Below are 17,511 nucleotides of genomic sequence, written 5' to 3'. Positions count from 1 at the left end.
CCAGAGACGGTTGGTTTAACTCGAAGTCTGAAGTTTTTCTTCGCACCAGAGGTGCCCCGTCAGAGACGGTCTCGCGATGAGTTGAGACGCAGGGGTAAGGCGAACACTTGAAGTTTTATGTACAGCAATTTACATTGCATACAAATTGAGGCACTAGAGACAAATTAAACAGCAAAGAGATACACAACAACAAAAAGGTGGAACTGGCTAATACTAGGGGAGGCCCCTACTCGGCGTAGCTGAAGATGCATAGCATCTCACCTTAGCGCAGAACAACAAAACCAAAAACAACAAAAAGGTGGACCTGGCTAATACTAGAGGAGGCCCCTACTCGGCGTAGCCGAAGATGCCTAGCATCTCACCTTAGCCCAGAACCCCGCTTCCGGCTCCGGGGCCCGGTTTTAAAGCCCTAAAGGCCCGGCCCACATTTGGTAGCTTCCAATCATGTTGCCCTCTTAACATGATTGGCTCTTCAAGGGCACGACCAGCCCTCCGGCTTCTACAAGGTAAACCACCCTCTCTACCACAAAATAAAAATAAAAACAAACACAAATACACATTCGTGCCAGCACGTGCGCGAATCGGTAACGCTGGGCGGGGGGGACACCCGTACTTCCCGGCGCGTTCGCGAGCGGCCGCGTTCCAAGAAAGGAGACTCTTCGCTTTGAGCGCCCCCAGCCGCGTTCCGATTACCCCGCGTACACTACCGATCCCTTACAATTACAAACGGTGAAAAATACGAGAAAACGAAGCGGGTTTACAGGAAACGAAGAAATTAAGAAATGCAGCAAAAAAGGGCAGACAAGAAGAAAAGAAGTGAAAGAAAACTGCTTATTGGCTCAATAAATGTGCGCTTCAAGCACTGGTTGTACACGATGGTATGCCTACCTTGTGAGTGAGCTAGCCTTATCGCACGAGGAGATGCGGTAATGTCAAATCTAGGATGTACTACTTATCGCTCAGCCAGAATAACTGTCTGTTACGACAGCGGGGAGAGATAGCTGCACATGGTCAGTGGTTTCGCTACAGATAACGCCTTCATAGTTGACGCTAACCTTTATGTGAAACGAAGGAGAACTGTAGAAATTATTCTGCATGTGAAAGGGAAGGATTCGAAACGAAGTGTTCAATGTTCCATATTATGTTCGAAACATGATAGGAAACATGAAAGTAGATTTTGTAGAAGTTATTTTGCATATGGACGGGAAGGATTCGAAGGGCATATTATGTTAGGAACATGATAAGGAACATAAACGTAGCTTAAAATCGGCAAGTAAAAATGGCCGTGGCTTAAGGCGCTTAACGTCCCAAACCGACTCCGACTATGACGGACGTCGTAATGGAGGTCTGTGAAGAATTTCGACCGCATGGTGTTCTTTAACGTGCACTGCCATCGCACAGTGCACGGGCCTTTATAACTTCGCCTCCATCGAAATTCGACCGCCGCGGCCGGTGTCGAACCCGCGTCTTTCGGGTCAGCAGCCGAGAACGATCACCCCTGAGCCACCGCGGCGGCGCCAGTATAAGTGAAAGCAATGCTTGATACAAAGACAAAACAGTATGCATAAGCAGGGCAGGGAAGGTTTTGAGCGAAACCGGATAAATAACCCAAGGGGCGATAACAAACGCCGACAACATTGCGTTTTTTCCTGTAGGTTAACAACAGCCAGCACATTATCTAACATAACTATTACGAAGGCACCACGATGAGATACGTCTAGAAGCGGCAGTGAGAGTACCACGCCTGGGTGTACCTAAAGCAGCAAAGAAAAATGGCCTAAATATGCATGAAATGTCACTAAATTGAACAATCAATAAAATAGCGAAAAACAATATAAACTAACGAAGTTTTATTTCTGTTTATTAATTTACCGAGTACTAGATGCCCTTTTGGGTGCCTGAAGGAGGGGCGATGCAATGTAATACAAATAAAAAATTTCGACAGGAAATTTAAAACACAAAGCTGGAAAGTAGGATGACATCTATTTTTTTTTTTCAGTTGAGTCTACGTTATGCAGTGTTTGCAAAGGTAAAGCATTCCAGTCCGTTACGGCATTAGGGAAGAAGGAATATTAAATACGTTAGTTCTGGCGGTGAAGGTGGTTAGTGAATCAGAGTGGAGATGTCTCGTTAACCGTGCCGCGAAAAATGGCATAACGTAAGGATCTAGGCACATGAGGAACTTAAGTTTGAGAAAAAAAGGTGTTGAGAGAATTTTTCGTCTTGATTGTTGTGTTTCAATCCTGTGTTTCCCGCATTTTGGCAGCTGGTGACTGTTGAACGGCACTTCTAAAAGATTACTCGAATGGCCTTGCGTAGCATCATTTCAAGCACAAGAGTCCCATTGCAGTTTCAAAACCTAGACTGATACCATCTATTCATTGCCACCATGAAGCGCATCGTTCCAGCCGCTATACTTTGTGCTGGGGGAGGGGGGGGGGGGGGGGGGGTTAGAGGCACAACCGGCACGACAAGAGCGTAATCTTTGCAACAAAACTTGACTCTATCTACTGTAGGAGAAAGTACATACCTTCGTTTTCCGCATCGTAAGTCGGAGCGCCTGAAAGTTGATTTCGGAAAATCATTAAAAAAAAAGAGCTTGATGAAAAATGAAAACAAGTAAGCAGACAGCGGGTCTTTGCAACTCACCGTACTGTTTCTTGTACGAAAACTGGTACGTGAAGGCTGAAAAAAAAAAAGCTTTTAGTAAGGCGTCCGATGCAACTTAAAAATCTAATGTAAAATAGCGACTGTTTCGCTGCGGAGATAGTAAACATACACGCACCAACATTTCAGGTAGAAACTCCCGACCTTTCGGGGCCTGCACGGGTCCCTAGATCCAGTGTTGTCGGTAACGCGTTACAAGTAACGGCGTTACCGGTAACGCGTTGCATTTTTCGGTAACTTAGTAACGTACTCGTTACCATTTCGGAACTGTAACGGGTAACGTACTTACGTTAACATTTTTCGGTAACGTGAGGTGTCACGTTACTAGTTACTTTTTATTTCAGTTGTCCCCCTCCGCCACTTTTTCAGAAAAAAAAAACGCCGAAAATGATGTTGCAAATAAAATATACTGGTGCTCTCGACGACCCTTGTTGTGGCTCGCATGCATGCCAGAAAACACCTGCCCTTGACGACGCCTCAACCAAAAAAAAAAAGAAGCAGGAACACGCATTCACACACTTGTCTTCACCACAAACCACTCACACACACAACTCATAAGCGAGCGAGGCTGACCTTGAACACCTTGACATAAACACTCACCTTTTCTCGATAATTATGCAGGTTCAAGTGAAAAAAAATGGTTATGTGCGAATATATTTTTTCCGGAACTGTGCCATTTAAGCATTTCTTTATGGCTAAACAATTTCCGCGTAATTTCGCAAGCAGACGCACGCCAGAATTGCAGTAAATTTGTTGAGTTCAGCTGTTTTCTTAGTAAAGTTGTAATTATGTGAAATATGAGCTTTATAAAATTGTTATCTTGAGTTCTTACAGCGAAGACCCACTGATTAAAATTTATGGCCATGGAGTAACGGAAAAGTAACGTGCGATACTTTTTTTCGGTAACGGTAACGGTAACGCGTTACCTTTTTTTGTAGGTAACGTAGGGCGGTAACGCGTTATTTTTTTCTTAGCGTAAGCAGTAACGCATATGGTTATTTTTTTCCGATAACGCCTACAACACTGCCTAGATCCCACAGCGCTGAATGGAGCGACGATAGCTTATTTACGGTTGAAACTGGGCAGTACGCATTTGTAGATTTCCTTAAGGTTTACATGTGTTGTGTTAAGAGCATGCGTCATGTTAGTAATATAAAATGATTCTTAAAGAAGAAGCGATGATAAGTTTCTCTCTATGGCAATGACATGTGCTCAATAGGTTCCAATCAATGGTGCCTCCTGATGAGTCGCTGTGCCCAGCCAAAACGTTAGATGTTGAGCGTCCGTCATTATGACGCTCAATGTCCTATTGATGCTTAAAATGACGTAAACTTATTATCATCAAACCTTTCCTTGGAATCACTTCATACACATAACACGAAGCGTGCTCGTTAACAGAACATGTGGAAACGTTCCAGAAAACTACAGTCAGTCACCGCGCAACTTAAACTGTACATAAACCATCGTCTTTAGATTCAGCGCTCTGTTTGTTGGCGAGTGTATCTTTACTACTTCCGCAACGTTCGCACCTAGCCAGACGGTATTCCGTCAAACCCTGTATTGTATAGGCACCCTGCACCCGCCAGGCACCGCCACCGTCGCGACTGCGTTCAGCTCCCCCGCGCGGCGAGTTCCTCGTCCCTGTCAGGAAGGCTCGCCCCGCGACTGCGAAGGGATGGCGTCTGCTAGCGGCTGCCGCTGTTCGTAGGGGCGGGATTTTGACCTATTCATTCATGAGGCTGAAAAATTCTTTCGACGAGCGAACGTCAGGAAACGAACGAAACTTTTTGAAGCAGGCCGTGTACACAATGCGAAAGAGGTGGTGTCGTGCGACGGTAGCGAAGTAGCAGCCCGGTGCACTGCGTGTCGCGTTCATTAAAAATAGACAACATCGTTCAGCGCAACGTTTTTGGATCCCTTTCAGTTTGAAAGCTGCGGTGCGCGGATTGTCGCCTTTCCGTTTCCTGCCGCGCGGTGGCGCTCGCCACGCTGTTTGCCCGACCGTGGCCCTTCGCGTCTACGCCATCGTCGCCGCCGCCTGATTTGGAGCAGCCAGCAGATATCAGCACGGAAGATATCAGCTCGCCTGTGCCAGTTGTTGGCAGTGACGCTTATCTTACAGTATACAAAAGCTTCAAGCAAGGGTGCTTAAAGCATCCCACCAAAAAGATGCTAGAGTTTACCAACATTGTAAACAAAGCAATCTCGATTTCTTTGAAAGAAGGTCCCGTTTTTGGGGACGTTTTTTGAGAGGCGTAGACGAGCTGGAATTGCAAAACGTTGCTCGGCTTGGATGTGCAGAGCATATGGCCACTTTTACGTGCCAAGTGCTGCATTTTGTCATAGTGACACGCATGCACTTCTATGCGAGAGACGTGAACCGTCGGCTGGAGAACAGAGAAAAGGTTATCATTGCAAATAAAAAAGCTCGCCTTCTGTAGCCATTCCCTCCGTGCTTGATGTCGTGTTCGTTGACCAAGCGACGCCAGGCCGCTCCATTAACACTTCCGACTTAGTGTGTCTGCATTTAATGCTTGTCTGTGTTCAACGAAATTAACATTCTAAAAATGAAAGTGCAGGACGCTGCTTTCGTCTGTGCGATCATTGCAAATAAAAAGCTCTTCTATAGGTTATTCGCTCCCTGCATCCAGCTAAGTGTGTCTGCATTTATACTTGTGTTCACTGAAATTGGCATTCTAAAGAATGTGCCAAATGCTGCTCGTTTGTGCGGTGCTTCGTTGATAATATAGCGCGGAATTTCGTGATTGATCTAGAAGCGGAACATCGCTAGTTTTAACCTTTCATTAATGTTTCGTGCATTCTCCCGAAGAAATATTGATAGCTTTACTCCAACACACGCATATCATCAGCGCTAAACATCGCAAACGCGATGCGATAAAGCGCAATGCAAACGATTGTTTTTTTGCGAACTGGCATCAGTCTGCTCTCTATCTCAGCCTTACTAGCCAGGCAAAACATTTCTTTAACCATGAGACTGAAGCTTCAATGTGACAGCTCTAAAAGTACAGCAAATGTGAGTTCGACGTGTTCGTTCCCAATGTTATCGCGGATGACAACGGGCTGTCACAGCAACTGGCAAGCGCAAGCGCTCCGGCGGTTCCGGGCCGACAGCGACAGCAGCGCCGCGTGGTGAGTGGAAGCGGACGGGGGCCGCTTTCTCGGGCGCGGCCCGGGGGAGCTTGCAAACTGAAAGGGATCTAAAAACGTTGGTTCAGCGAGTACAAACGACATCCGTTTATTTCAGGTTACATGACACGACTGCCGCCCCAAGGGGCGCTTCTTTGTTTCCCTTTCCCAGCTTGCTTGGCTTGTCTTGCCTTCTGACTTGGGACGGTCTTGTTTCGGTTTCGGTTTCGCAACACATTCCCCCCCCCCCCCCCCCCCCCCCCCCGAAAATGACTTCAGTCATTTTTTTCCTTTTACGTTAACTCAAGAGGACACACGAGTTGGATTGGTCTCTTGAGGGTTGATCCTCCAGGTAGTCTCAGAAGGCACGATCGCACCTTCCCGTCTCTTCCAGGAAACAGTTTATCAATCATTGCGATCTTCCACTGCGGCCATGGTTGAAGACTGTCACGAAGAAGAATCAAGTCGCCTTCCTTGATCGCTTTTCCTGGACGTTCGTTCTGACTCTGCACATTTCGCAGTTCCTCAAGGTTTTTTCTGGATGTGACGCAGTCTGGCCGCTAAGAGACACGCCATCAATTCGAGTCTCGGAAGAGTCAGTTGCTTGATCGGGGCGACCCTTGACTTGCTAATGAGGAAGCTCGAAGTTGCGATGCCATCCGCATCTTTTACGCAGATGTAGGCCACTGCCCCGTATACCACTGGGCTGGCGTCAGCAAATACGTGGAGGACTGTTTTGGTGGCAGGTTCGACTGTGCCTGCTTTGTAGCAGCGTTGCACTTCAACTCTTTTCAATTCGGTTAGTTCTTCGCACCACCGCATCCATTTTGCGTCCAGATCCTCTGGTAGGATATCGTCCCATTCCACGTTTCTTTTCCACAGCTCTTGGAATAAAGCCTTTGCCCGGACTGTGAATGGAGCTAGCCATCAAAGTGGATCATACAGTCTTGCTGTATTCTTCAGAACAGACCTTTTAGTACTTTTTCCTGGCTCAGGTAGCTCGATGGACTGTGGGGCGAAGGTGAGGTTATCTGTGCTGGGATTCCACGTCAGTCCTAGCACCTTAAGGACCCCTGGGAGGTATCCCAAGTGTCTTGCTTAACAATCATCCGTCGCAAACCGTTCGTTCAATGCCTGGTTGTTGGACGCCCACTTGTGGAGCGTCATAGAGGCCGCGCTGAAGATGGTCCTAGCTTCCTCGTAGATCTTCAGGGCTCCCTCTTCGTTTTCTGCTCCCGTTAAGAGGTCATCCACATATAAGGAATGCGCCAGCAGTGATGCTGTGTCCGGATACTCTTCTTCCATATTCTTCAAGTGATTCTGAAGAGTTGCTGTCAACAAGAAAGGACTCGCTGTGGTTCCGAAAGGAACTCGCTTCATTCGCAAAGTCTGCACCTCGCCCGTTGGTCCACTTTGGTACCACAGAAAGCGCAATGCATCTCTGTCGTTCTCTCTTATCTCTATTTGTAAGAAGGCCTTTTCGATATCCCCCACCAAGGCTACTCTGTTGCTCCTGAAATTCAGTAGCAGTGCGACAAGGTCGGCTGTCAAATTCGGACCACTCTCTAGGTTTTGATTCAATGTCTTTAACTTCTGTCCACGCTAAGAAGCATCGAAAACCACTCGCAGTCTTGTTGTATTGCGCGTTTCTCGGAACACCGGCTGATGAGGCATGTTGTAGATCAGTTTTCCCTGTTCTTCTTTTTCTACTACTGGCTCAGCTATGTCTTACATGCAATACTGTCTGATGACTGCGTCGTAGGCTTCCAGTAATTCAGGATTTCTTCGAAGGCGGTTTGTCAGTTGGGACAGGCGTTTTTCCGCAGTCCCCTTGTTGTCACTTAGATCTATGTTTTGCTTCCAGGGAAGGGCTACCTCGTATCGAGATCCACTACGCGTGATATTGTCTTCGAAAGATTCGAGTAGCTGTTGCCCAACACAGTCGTCGTTATCCGTGACTCCGATAGACTCCAGGGTCCAGAAACGTTCCAAGCAGTTCATGGTCTCACTCTCGGCCAGTGATATGCGGAGGGCGATGGTTTGCATGCTCTGTGAGTCAACCATGTTTGTTCCTACAGGTCCTTGAATGCACCACCCAAAGGCAGTCTCGACTGCTCGGAGTTTTCCGTCTAGCTGCTTGCTTCTTCCAGTTACAAATTCCCAGTAATGCTCTGCTCCTATGAGGAGGTCGATGTCACCTCTTTCGTTATCGCCGGTCCTGTCGGCCGCAACCAAAGGTCCAAGTAGTTTCTTGATCCTGTGTTCAGGAACCGGGATTCCTTGTTCACATATGATGTCCGTCTCAAGAACTTCGATCTGTTGAATCTTCTTGTTTTGTGCGGTTAGCGACACCAGCACTCTGTTGAAGTCTCGTTCCGACTGGTGTCCACCGAACACGCCAACTTTCAACGTTTCTGTTCCAAGAACTCGACACCCGAGTTTTTCTGAGGCTCGCTTCGTAATGAATGAACGTTGGCTTCCGCCGTCAAAGAGCGCTCGTAAGTATACCGCTTTCGTTTCACCGGCACACAACGCCGTTGCCGTTTGCAGCAGTACTTCTCGTTTGCGAGTTTCTTTCACTGTAGATTGCAAATTCACTGGGACTGTTGTCACATCTGTTGCATTTACTTCTCGTTTGCGAGTTTCTTTCACTGTAGATTGCAAATTCACTGGGACTGTTGTCACATCTGTTGCATTTGCTTTGACTTTCGGATGAGTAAATTCTGGGTCGCACATTGTTGTCGCATGCCGCCCTGCACAGTTACCGCATTTAATGCTGCTTCTGCACTCGTTAGAACGGTGATTTGGTTTCATGCAGCGGAAGCAGCGTCTTCCAAAACGTAGCATTTTCTTCTTTTCTTCTAACGAAATGCCAGCACGGCAGGCAGCGGATTCGTGGTTGTTCTTCTTGCAAAGAAAACAATGATCTGCTCTTGCTGACTGCTGCAGTGCAGCTGATGATTTAAATTTCGTTCCAATGCTCTTCTTGTAACTCCCAGTTGGGACGGTCTTGTTTCGGTTTCGGTTTCGCAACATTGCGCAGACAAGCATCACTGCGCCACCGAAAACGATCAAATCAACGCTAAGAAATATTTCCATCTGTCAGCGCTGCACTTTCACTCAATTTTTTTTTTATGTAGCTATCTTCCAGTAGACAGCTTGTAGCCGCGAGCTGCAGTTGCAAGGCAGGCAAATGTAAACACGCTGCTGCCCCTTTACCGTGTTTTTGGAGCGGTGTGAAACGCTCTCCAAAACGAGCCACATGCAAGCTTGGGGTGTTCCTGCATTTAGAAAGGCTTACCCTGAACTTTCAAAGACGGCTAGGCGGGATAACATTGAAGGTAATTAGAAAACTCCAGTTTCTGAGCGAATGGCGCAAACCTGACTTCATAACGTTAATTCTCGTTTGCCGCACCTTCGGTGTTCGATGCGGAATACCCTCTTCGAACTACGCCTTGAAATGATGTGCCCATTGCGTAATCTGCCACTCATATTTCTTCTTTTTTCAGCAACTGCCAGGCCATTATCGCTACAACACGTGCGTCAGTATTTTGGTGATATGAGATGTCCAGTGAACGAGGTTTTGCAAGCAGAACAGAATGCAAGCTGCGGCGAAGCGCCTGTGCGCACTGAAACTCCTGCGGAAAGCATAAAACTTTTTGACTGGGATTCTACAAAAAAGGAGTATCCCGGCTATTTCATGCAGGATTCTTGCAGAAAGTTTGTGCTCAAAAAGCGGAATTTCATTGCAAGGTTTGTTTAATTTCTACGCATTTAGTACAAGTGCCCTGACTCTTCGACATTAGGTTAGGATATATGATTGTTGAACTAAATTATCACCCAGTCGTTCACACGTGGAGGCAATGATTCATCAGGAGCATGTTGCCGTTGCTCATGAAAACGTGCCTTTACTGTCTCAAAAGACGCTGGATGAGAAGGCACAGTGGAAGCGAGCAAGGATTCTGAGTATAGCTGGAACTAAGGTAAACAATTCTTTGCAGCGCAAAATTTGGGCTTCTTCCTCAGGTGTGACCGCGGGCGCGTTATGCGTGGCTTTTTAAGCCCACATATTGTTGACAGCCAAGTCAATGACCGGAAATCGTGGCAGCATGAAGAGAGGAAGGGTTCCCAGAAAGCCATCAGCATTCCTCCGAGTGTGCTGAATGTGCCATGACTCAAAAACCTGTCTAGGAGGTAATGCATGAGCCAAGTACGCGTCTTCTGCACGGGTTTGATCATTGTTTGACCAGAAACCGCGCGCGTGTGTTGCCCGTCGCGACGTGTGGGCCGTCTCCCAATGTCGCGTTGGAGATCCGTAAAACCTTGTCCCGGACGAATTTATGTATGTATGATTACATCCTACAACACAGCAATGTGTCCCGCTGTTGTCATGTGACATTTTATGCTCGGGAAGGACGCGCACAGCTGCTTCGCGACGGCGCGCGCAACACAGCGGGAGCTGTCGGGCTGCCCCCGCCTTCCTGACAGGGACGCGCGCGCCGCGGCCAGTGGCGCGCGCGTCGCGTTGGAGTTATAGCTATAGACACCCTCCAGCGCGTCGCGCTGGAGGGTGCCTATAGCTTCAACCACATGCCACGATTCCTTTGGTTTTGCGACAGCAAAGCTTTTTTTATTGTCCTTTGTAGCCATCAATGCAGCCCTTTCAGGCATTCATTATGTTCTACTGCTGAAGAAAATCTGAAAATTAGTGTGCGTACATTTCCCCCTACTCCCCAAAAATGACATGAATGGCTAAAAAAGTTTTGCGTCACGCCCAAGGAATTTTAGTTCTGTTTTCCAATAACATATTTATGCCCAAATAATTATTTTCTGTATCATCCGAAGCTCTTTCCGCAACCACAACACCGCTACTTGTCCAGTAGTAAAACATTCCACCACGTGAGAGAAGGAAAAAATTTGCAGCACCGGACAGCACTTTTAGACGCGGAGTAGAAGAGCCCTCCACTACGGCGTCTCTCATAGCCTTAGTCGCTTTGGGACGTTAAACCCCATAAACTAAACTAAACTAAACTAGAAGTTCGCGACGTCCGTCTTTATTGATTGTTTATGAAAAGCGATCCTTTTTTTTTTCTAGGCATGAAATGGGCCTACCATTCTGTCCAGCAAATTCATGTCTGCTTTCCGCTATGTTGTTTATCACAGTGACCGGTTATGGTTATGCACGCATTGTTATGGAAGTGGTCTGTTGCAAAAAAAAAAAAAAATTCAAACAAGGTGAGTACTGGTTTTCACCGCGATCACTTTTATTTTACAAGGCTAGTTGTCTTAACCTAGCTACAGCTGTTTACCGTAGTGTTCGTCGCCGGTAACGTCCCGCTCACAAACACTGCGTTGACTTTGCTGTACCATTTCCTGTACCAGCTATACCGCTGATCACTCGGCGTACTGTTTCTCTTTTGCATCTCTTGGCGTGACATTTGATGCGCACTGATATCAACGTACTACATCGGATCATTCCTTAGCACCACTTGGAACTGAGCTTAGAGCGTGATATATTTTTGTAAACTGTTTTATTATGGTCGCTTTTGTGGTATTGTTACCAGTTTGTGCACGGTGTTTTTGAGCTTCGATGCACGAGGCGAGCTATTTAGTCTCGTACCCTGTCCATGCGACTAGTTCCAGGGCCAGATTTAAAAGGGGAGGGAGTTGTCTATCAGGAAGAAAATTCTGTAGGAAAATAGAGCTGGGGAAGGGGTGGCATTTTATCGACGAATAAATTCGAACAACCACAATGTGCATATATTACACCCTCTCTCCTTATAACGTGGTCTTCACTGAAGGTCGTCAAATTAAGAGGCGCGTGGCGTGGTTCATGCCTTGTTTTCCTTTTCGATTTACTTTTCTAGTGCAATTATATTCGTTTTCTCGCTGTTTAACCTTTCACGCTAAATGATTTATTTTGTATTTTTTACTATATACCTGCCGCTTTTCACGTTCTGTTCTTGCTTTTTCTAACCACTCCCCTCTACAATACCTCGGCGATTGAGGGTATGCGAAATAAATAAATAGGGTTACTTTTGGATTTCTTAAAGGACACCGGCCTCCTGAGATAGTGGTAGGGTGATTTTTTTTTTCTCTTTTGCTTAGGGTGTGACACAGGGGGTGCAATTCCTGACAACATCAGTGTAAGGCTAACCAAGCCTGCTCCGTAAGTCAACCACAGCCCCCCCCCCCCCCCCCCCCCCCCCCCCCCCCCCCACAGGGCGCCTTGATACACTACAACAAGCAGTACTGAGGCACCCCCCCCACCGTCCCATCCAACTACCTTCTCCAACAGCTGCCATAAATACACCCCTGACTAGTCTTCGCGCATTACCGCGACTACTCTCGTAACATTCTGCGGTTCTCAAGATTGTTCCCGACGGTGCATGCCTGTTTTTCTAAACTCGAGCGCGGCAAGGAGCTCTTGTCACACTCTTTCAGGTGACTACCAAGGGTCAGTCTTGCCGTCGTCGCCAGCGTGCTTTCTTCTCAGTTCTTCTCATATTATTGTAAAAACCTTCCACCGTTCTGCGAGTTCGCTTGTGTCTCTCCCACAAAACGACAATGCGCGACCATCTCGTAAGAAGCGAAATCAGAACTCGAATTCATCTGGTCGAAAAATTACCATCAATGGGTCATACTTACAAGTCGTGCCCGCATGTGAGTTTTGCTCGTCTGAAAGAGAAAAAAAAAGGCAAAAGTTTAATTCGGAAGAAAACTTTTTTCGCGGCTAAGCTGATGCCCTCCCGGTTTCCTCTAATCTTGACCTTACACACGCTCCGCTGAACGAAATAAGCCCACTTGACTTTGCGGAGAAAGCAAATATGGATCAAAGTATTGATCCAAGCGTAGAAAGTTGGGCTAGTTGGTTGATAGTACTATTGTGAGACATTCCAACCAACTAGCCCAACTTTCTACGCTTAATGACATATTTTCTAGTACCGGCGTTCGTCCTGTCTTGTCTACCTCCGTCCCTGTCTTTTTAGCCGCTGGAATGTCTCACAATAGTACTATCAACCAACTAGCCCAACTTTCTACGCTTAATGACATACTTTCTATGGATCAAAATAGTTTGCTGCTGGTCGATTTAAATACCTTTATTACGTTCGAAACACAAAGAGTATACCAATGCGCTTAGTAAGTGGGCAAAGATGAAATTTGCGCAAAAAGCATAAGAAATTATTGAACTCTAATCCATCTAAGTGCAGAGAAAATCAACGCATATTTTTCCTTTTCATGTCTTTGTATCTTTTAAAAAAATAGCTGATAGAGGCGGGGTTAGGTTGTTTTCCCAAATTCTAACGCTTGACAACGAAGCATTCAACATGTTTGAGCCTTGCGCTGGTTTTTTCTGAAGATATAAGTTTGCGAAGCTGCAGCGTCTCCGATCACACTAAAGGACTGGACGCTTTCAAGAGCTCTTAAGTCTCAGTACTAGCACCCCCCAATGCTATAGGCGCGGGAGAGAGCTCTTAGGTAACTCGACGCTGTTGCGTATGATTGTGTGGGCGAGGCGGATCGGAGGCTTATATCGTACAACCATTGCGGCGTGTGTATATGCGGCAACGTAAACATAACTTCTTACTTTCCTACCGGGATTTCTGTTGACAGGTTAATAAAAGTGAGGAAACAGAGGAAACAAGCGTAAAAGCCTTCTGAAGCTGTAAAAAATTCTACTTATTATCCTTTAATCTGCGATGCTGTTCCCGGTTGAATGATAAACGATGATCCATTTGGACCTCCTCTGAGTGAAGCTCTGAAAAATCAGTTCCCTCGAAATAAAATAGTAGATTGCTGAATGGTAAGGTTGCGCAGCTAACGTGCCTCCAAACTGCGCGTTGACTATTTGCCCGCTTCGGTACCCTGCTAAGCGGAGGCTTCTCTGCGCGTCAGGAGTCGCCCACCTGAAAACATGGTAGTCACTCACCCATCACAGTCGGCCTACAAGTCGGGTGCAGCGGCGGCTACGGCCTGGCGTCAGCAGTGCGCCCGATGAGAGGAGGGCAACGTCTTCGTCTTCCACACGCCTCCCACTCGAAATTACCTTCGCAAGGAGGCTAATAGTTTGTCTTGCTGTCAGTATAGTCATAGAGACTACCCTTTTCGCCTCTATTTGCCATTCTGCAGGGTGTTTTAGTTAAGATCGAGCTTACAGCCTGTGTTCAAGGCAGCACCGTCGTCTTCTTCTTGAACGCCGCACTTTCTTCATGTGTTCTTCCTTTCTTCTGCCTCTGGACTATACTATATGGTCTCAAGAGCGGCCCATGGACTGGAAATAAATTAATGGTGAAGAAAGAAAGAAAGAAGGAAAGAAAGAAAGGAAGAAGGAAGCAAGAAAGGAAGGAAGGAAGGAAAAGAAAGAAAGAAGGAAAGAGTGAAAGAAGCAAGGAAATAAGGAAGGGAAGAAAGAGGGAAATAAAGGAAGAAAGGCAGTAAAAAGAAACAACGAAAGAAGGAAGGAAGGAAATAAAGAGAAAAAGAAGGAAGGACGGAAGGCTGGAAAGAAGGGGAGAAAGAAAGAAGGAGGAAAAAGAAGGAAGGAAGAAATAAAGGAAGAGAGGAAGAAAGAAAGAAAGAAAGAAGGAAAGAAAGGAAGAAAGAAAGGCAGAAAGGAAGAATAAGAGAAAGAAAGAAAGGAAGGAAGAAAGAAAGAAAGAAAGAAAGGAAGAAAGAAAGAAAGGAAGGAAGAAAGAAAGAAAGAAAGAAAGAAAGGAAGGAAGGAAGGAAGAAAGAAAGAAAGGAAGGAAGAAAGAAATGAAGAAGGAAACAAGAAAGGAAGGAAGGAAGGAAAAGAAAGAAAGAAAGAAGGAAGCAAGGCAAGAAAGAAGGAAAGAGTGAAAGAAGCAAGGAAATAAGGAAGGGAAGAAAGAGGGAAATAAAGGAAGAAAGGTAGTAAAAAGAAACAACGAAAGAAGGAAGGAAGGAAATAAAGAGAAAAAGAAGGAAGGACGGAAGGCTGGAAAGAAGGGGAGAAAGAAAGAAGGAGGAAAAAGAAGGAAGGAAGGAAGAAATAAAGGAAGAGAGGAAGAAAGAAAGAAAGAAAGAAGGAAAGAAAGGAAGAAAGAAAGGCAGAAAGGAAGAATAAGAGAAAGAAAGAAAGGAAAGAAGAAAGAAAGAAAGAAAGAAAGGAAGAAAGAAAGAAAGGAAGGAAGAAAGAAAGAAAGAAAGAAAGAAAGGAAGGAAGGAAGGAAGGAAGGAAGGAAGGAAGGAAGGAAGAAAGAAAGAAAGAAAGAAAGGAAGGAAGAAAGAAATGAAGAAGGAAACAAGAAAGGAAGGAAGGAAGGAAAAGAAAGAAAGAAAGAAGGAAGCAAGGCAAGAAAGAAGGAAAGAGTGAAAGAAGCAAGGAAATAAGGAAGGGAAGAAAGAAGGAAATAAAGGAAGAAAGGTAGTAAAAAGAAACAAAGAAAGAAGGAAGGAAGGAAATAAAGAGAAAAAGAAGGCAGGACGGAAGGATGGAAAGAAGGGGAGAAAGAAAGAAGGAGGAAAAAGAAGGAAGGAAGGAAGAAATAAAGGAAGAGAGGAAGAAAGAAAGAAAGAAAGAAGGAAAGAAAGGAAGAAAGAAAGGCAGAAAGGAAGAAAAAGAGAAAGAAAGAAAGGAAGGAAGAAAGAAAGAAAGAAAGAAAGGAAGGAAGAAAGAAATGAAGAAGGAAGCAAGAAAGGAAGGAAGGAAGGAAAAGAAAGAAAGAAAGAAGGAAGCAAGGCAAGAAAGAAGGAAAGAGTGAAAGAAGAGAAGTGAAAGAAGAGAAGAGTGAGTGGGCACGGCGGACCTGGGCCGAACATGACACTTACGAGGACGCTCTTCTACGTTCTGCAGGTTATCCTGGGTTCCGCCGCGTTACGAACTGGACACGTGTGGCTCGATGACATCTGTGGCTGCGATGGAAATCAACTTCACATCGACAACGCACCAGACTCGGTGTCGTGATTTGATGACACTGTTCTTCCAGCGACTGCATTCATCCATCGAACTGTGACGTCATCAGAGCTCACGAGTATAAAAGCAGCGACACAAGAATTCACCTTCAGTGGGCACGGCGGACCTGGGCCGAACATGACACTTACGAGGACGCTCTTCTACGTTCTGCAGGTTATCCTGGGTTCCGCCGCGTTACGAACTGGACACGTGTGGCTCGATGACATCTGTGGCTGCGATGGAAATCAACTTCACATCGACAACGCATCAGACTCGGTGTCGTCATTTGATGACACTGTTCTTCCAGCGACTGCATTCATCCATCGAACTGTGACGTCATCAGAGCTCACGAGTATAAAAGCAGCGACACAAGAATTCACCTTCAGTGGGCACGGCGGACCTGGGCCGAACATGACACTTACGAGGACGCTCTTCTACGTTCTGCAGGTTGGTAGCTATTCGAGCATCATTCGCAGCGATTGCCGAGGTATCGTGGTCTTGCCGTGCCCCCGGCGTTGTTTTGCCTTGGCTTATGAATGTTTTATTGCTTGCAAGTTGATCCTTTGTGGCGACATCGAAACTAATCCTGGCCCCACTCAAAAGGAAGTTATAGAACAAATTTTAGATGGCCAGTTGTCTCTTCAAGCTGAAATCAGTGAAATGAAAGCAGAGCTAGTTAAGACTGTAAATATGGTAAGTGATCTGCAGAGCCTGATACAAAAAATGGAGAAAAAGCTGAATGAAACAACAACATTCACCGAGCAGCCTCAGGAAATACACACAACTTTGAAATCAATAGAAAATGTAATGGGTTTTCAAGCCAAAAAACTAACCGATCTCGAAGATCGAAGCAGACGGTCCAACCTCATCATTCACGGTATTAATGAGGAACCTGACGAAACAGAAGCTACGCTGAAAGATAAAATAATCAAAGAAGTTTTCGAGGACAAGCTTCAAGTCAGATGCCAATCTATCGGGCGCATTCATAGGTTGGGGCGTCGGAACGACAAACGCCCTGTTATTCTCTATCTTCAGAATTTTGCAGAAAAAAAGACAATAATGGAAAATGTTACAAAGCTAAAAGGCTCAGGAATATCAATTCAGAATGATTATTCGCAATCTACGCTGCTGACACGAAAACTACTTTGGGATAGCGCGAAAGAAGAGAGGGATCAAAAAAAGAAGGTCACCCTTATTCATGACAAGCTAAAAGTGGATAAAGACATGTTTTTCTGGGATAAATCACAAAATAAACGCGTAAAGATAGTCTACCAGGATAAGAGAGTAGATCAGCAGGACAAGGAATGACGTGATTTGCAATATCAGAGCAAACATTTGCGCATAATAAACATTAACGCGCGTAGTTTAGTTAATAAGGCAGACTTGCTCGAAATAGCGCTGTTACACCATGATCCGCAAGTTGCAGTGATTACTGAGACATGGCTTCACAGTGATGTGAATGATGAGGACGTTTTCCCTCCTTCTTACACTGTATTTCGAAAAGACAGAGAATCTAGGGGTGGTGGAGTGGCTGTCCTAATTAAGAAACAAATTGAAGCTGTTTTACAAGATGAAGTACATGATATCGAATGCCTATGTGTGAAACTCTCCTGTTGGGGACAAAACTTTGTTTTATATGCTCTTTATAGACCCCCTAGTTCTGGAACCGACTACTTAACTAAACTAGAAAATCATCTCTTACAGTACCAAAACAGTAAAATTTTATTGATGGGTGACTTCAACTTGCCAGGTGTGGATTGGGAACTTCTTGAGTGTCTCGG

General features: G+C 45.7%; 1 protein-coding gene across 1 annotated transcript in view; it reads right to left on the bottom strand.

The window, feature by feature from the left end:
• The window catches only part of LOC149337140 (uncharacterized), a 45,240-nt gene extending 38,121 nt beyond the window's left edge, over positions 1-7,119 (bottom strand). The window contains exon 1 of the mRNA XM_089554332.1: positions 6,935-7,119. Coding sequence (XP_089410458.1) covers positions 6,935-7,119 — 185 coding nt within the window. The remainder of the gene's footprint in view (positions 1-6,934) is intronic.
• Between the last annotated feature and the right edge of the window lie 10,392 nt (positions 7,120-17,511).

Source organism: Amblyomma mixtum, chromosome 7, assembly GCF_055824585.1.
Source record: "Amblyomma mixtum isolate Tamu chromosome 7, ASM5582458v1, whole genome shotgun sequence".
Lineage (NCBI taxonomy): Eukaryota > Metazoa > Arthropoda > Arachnida > Ixodida > Ixodidae > Amblyomma > Amblyomma mixtum.
Note: the sequence above shows the minus strand (reverse complement) of the source record. Positions and strands in the feature narration are given on the sequence as shown.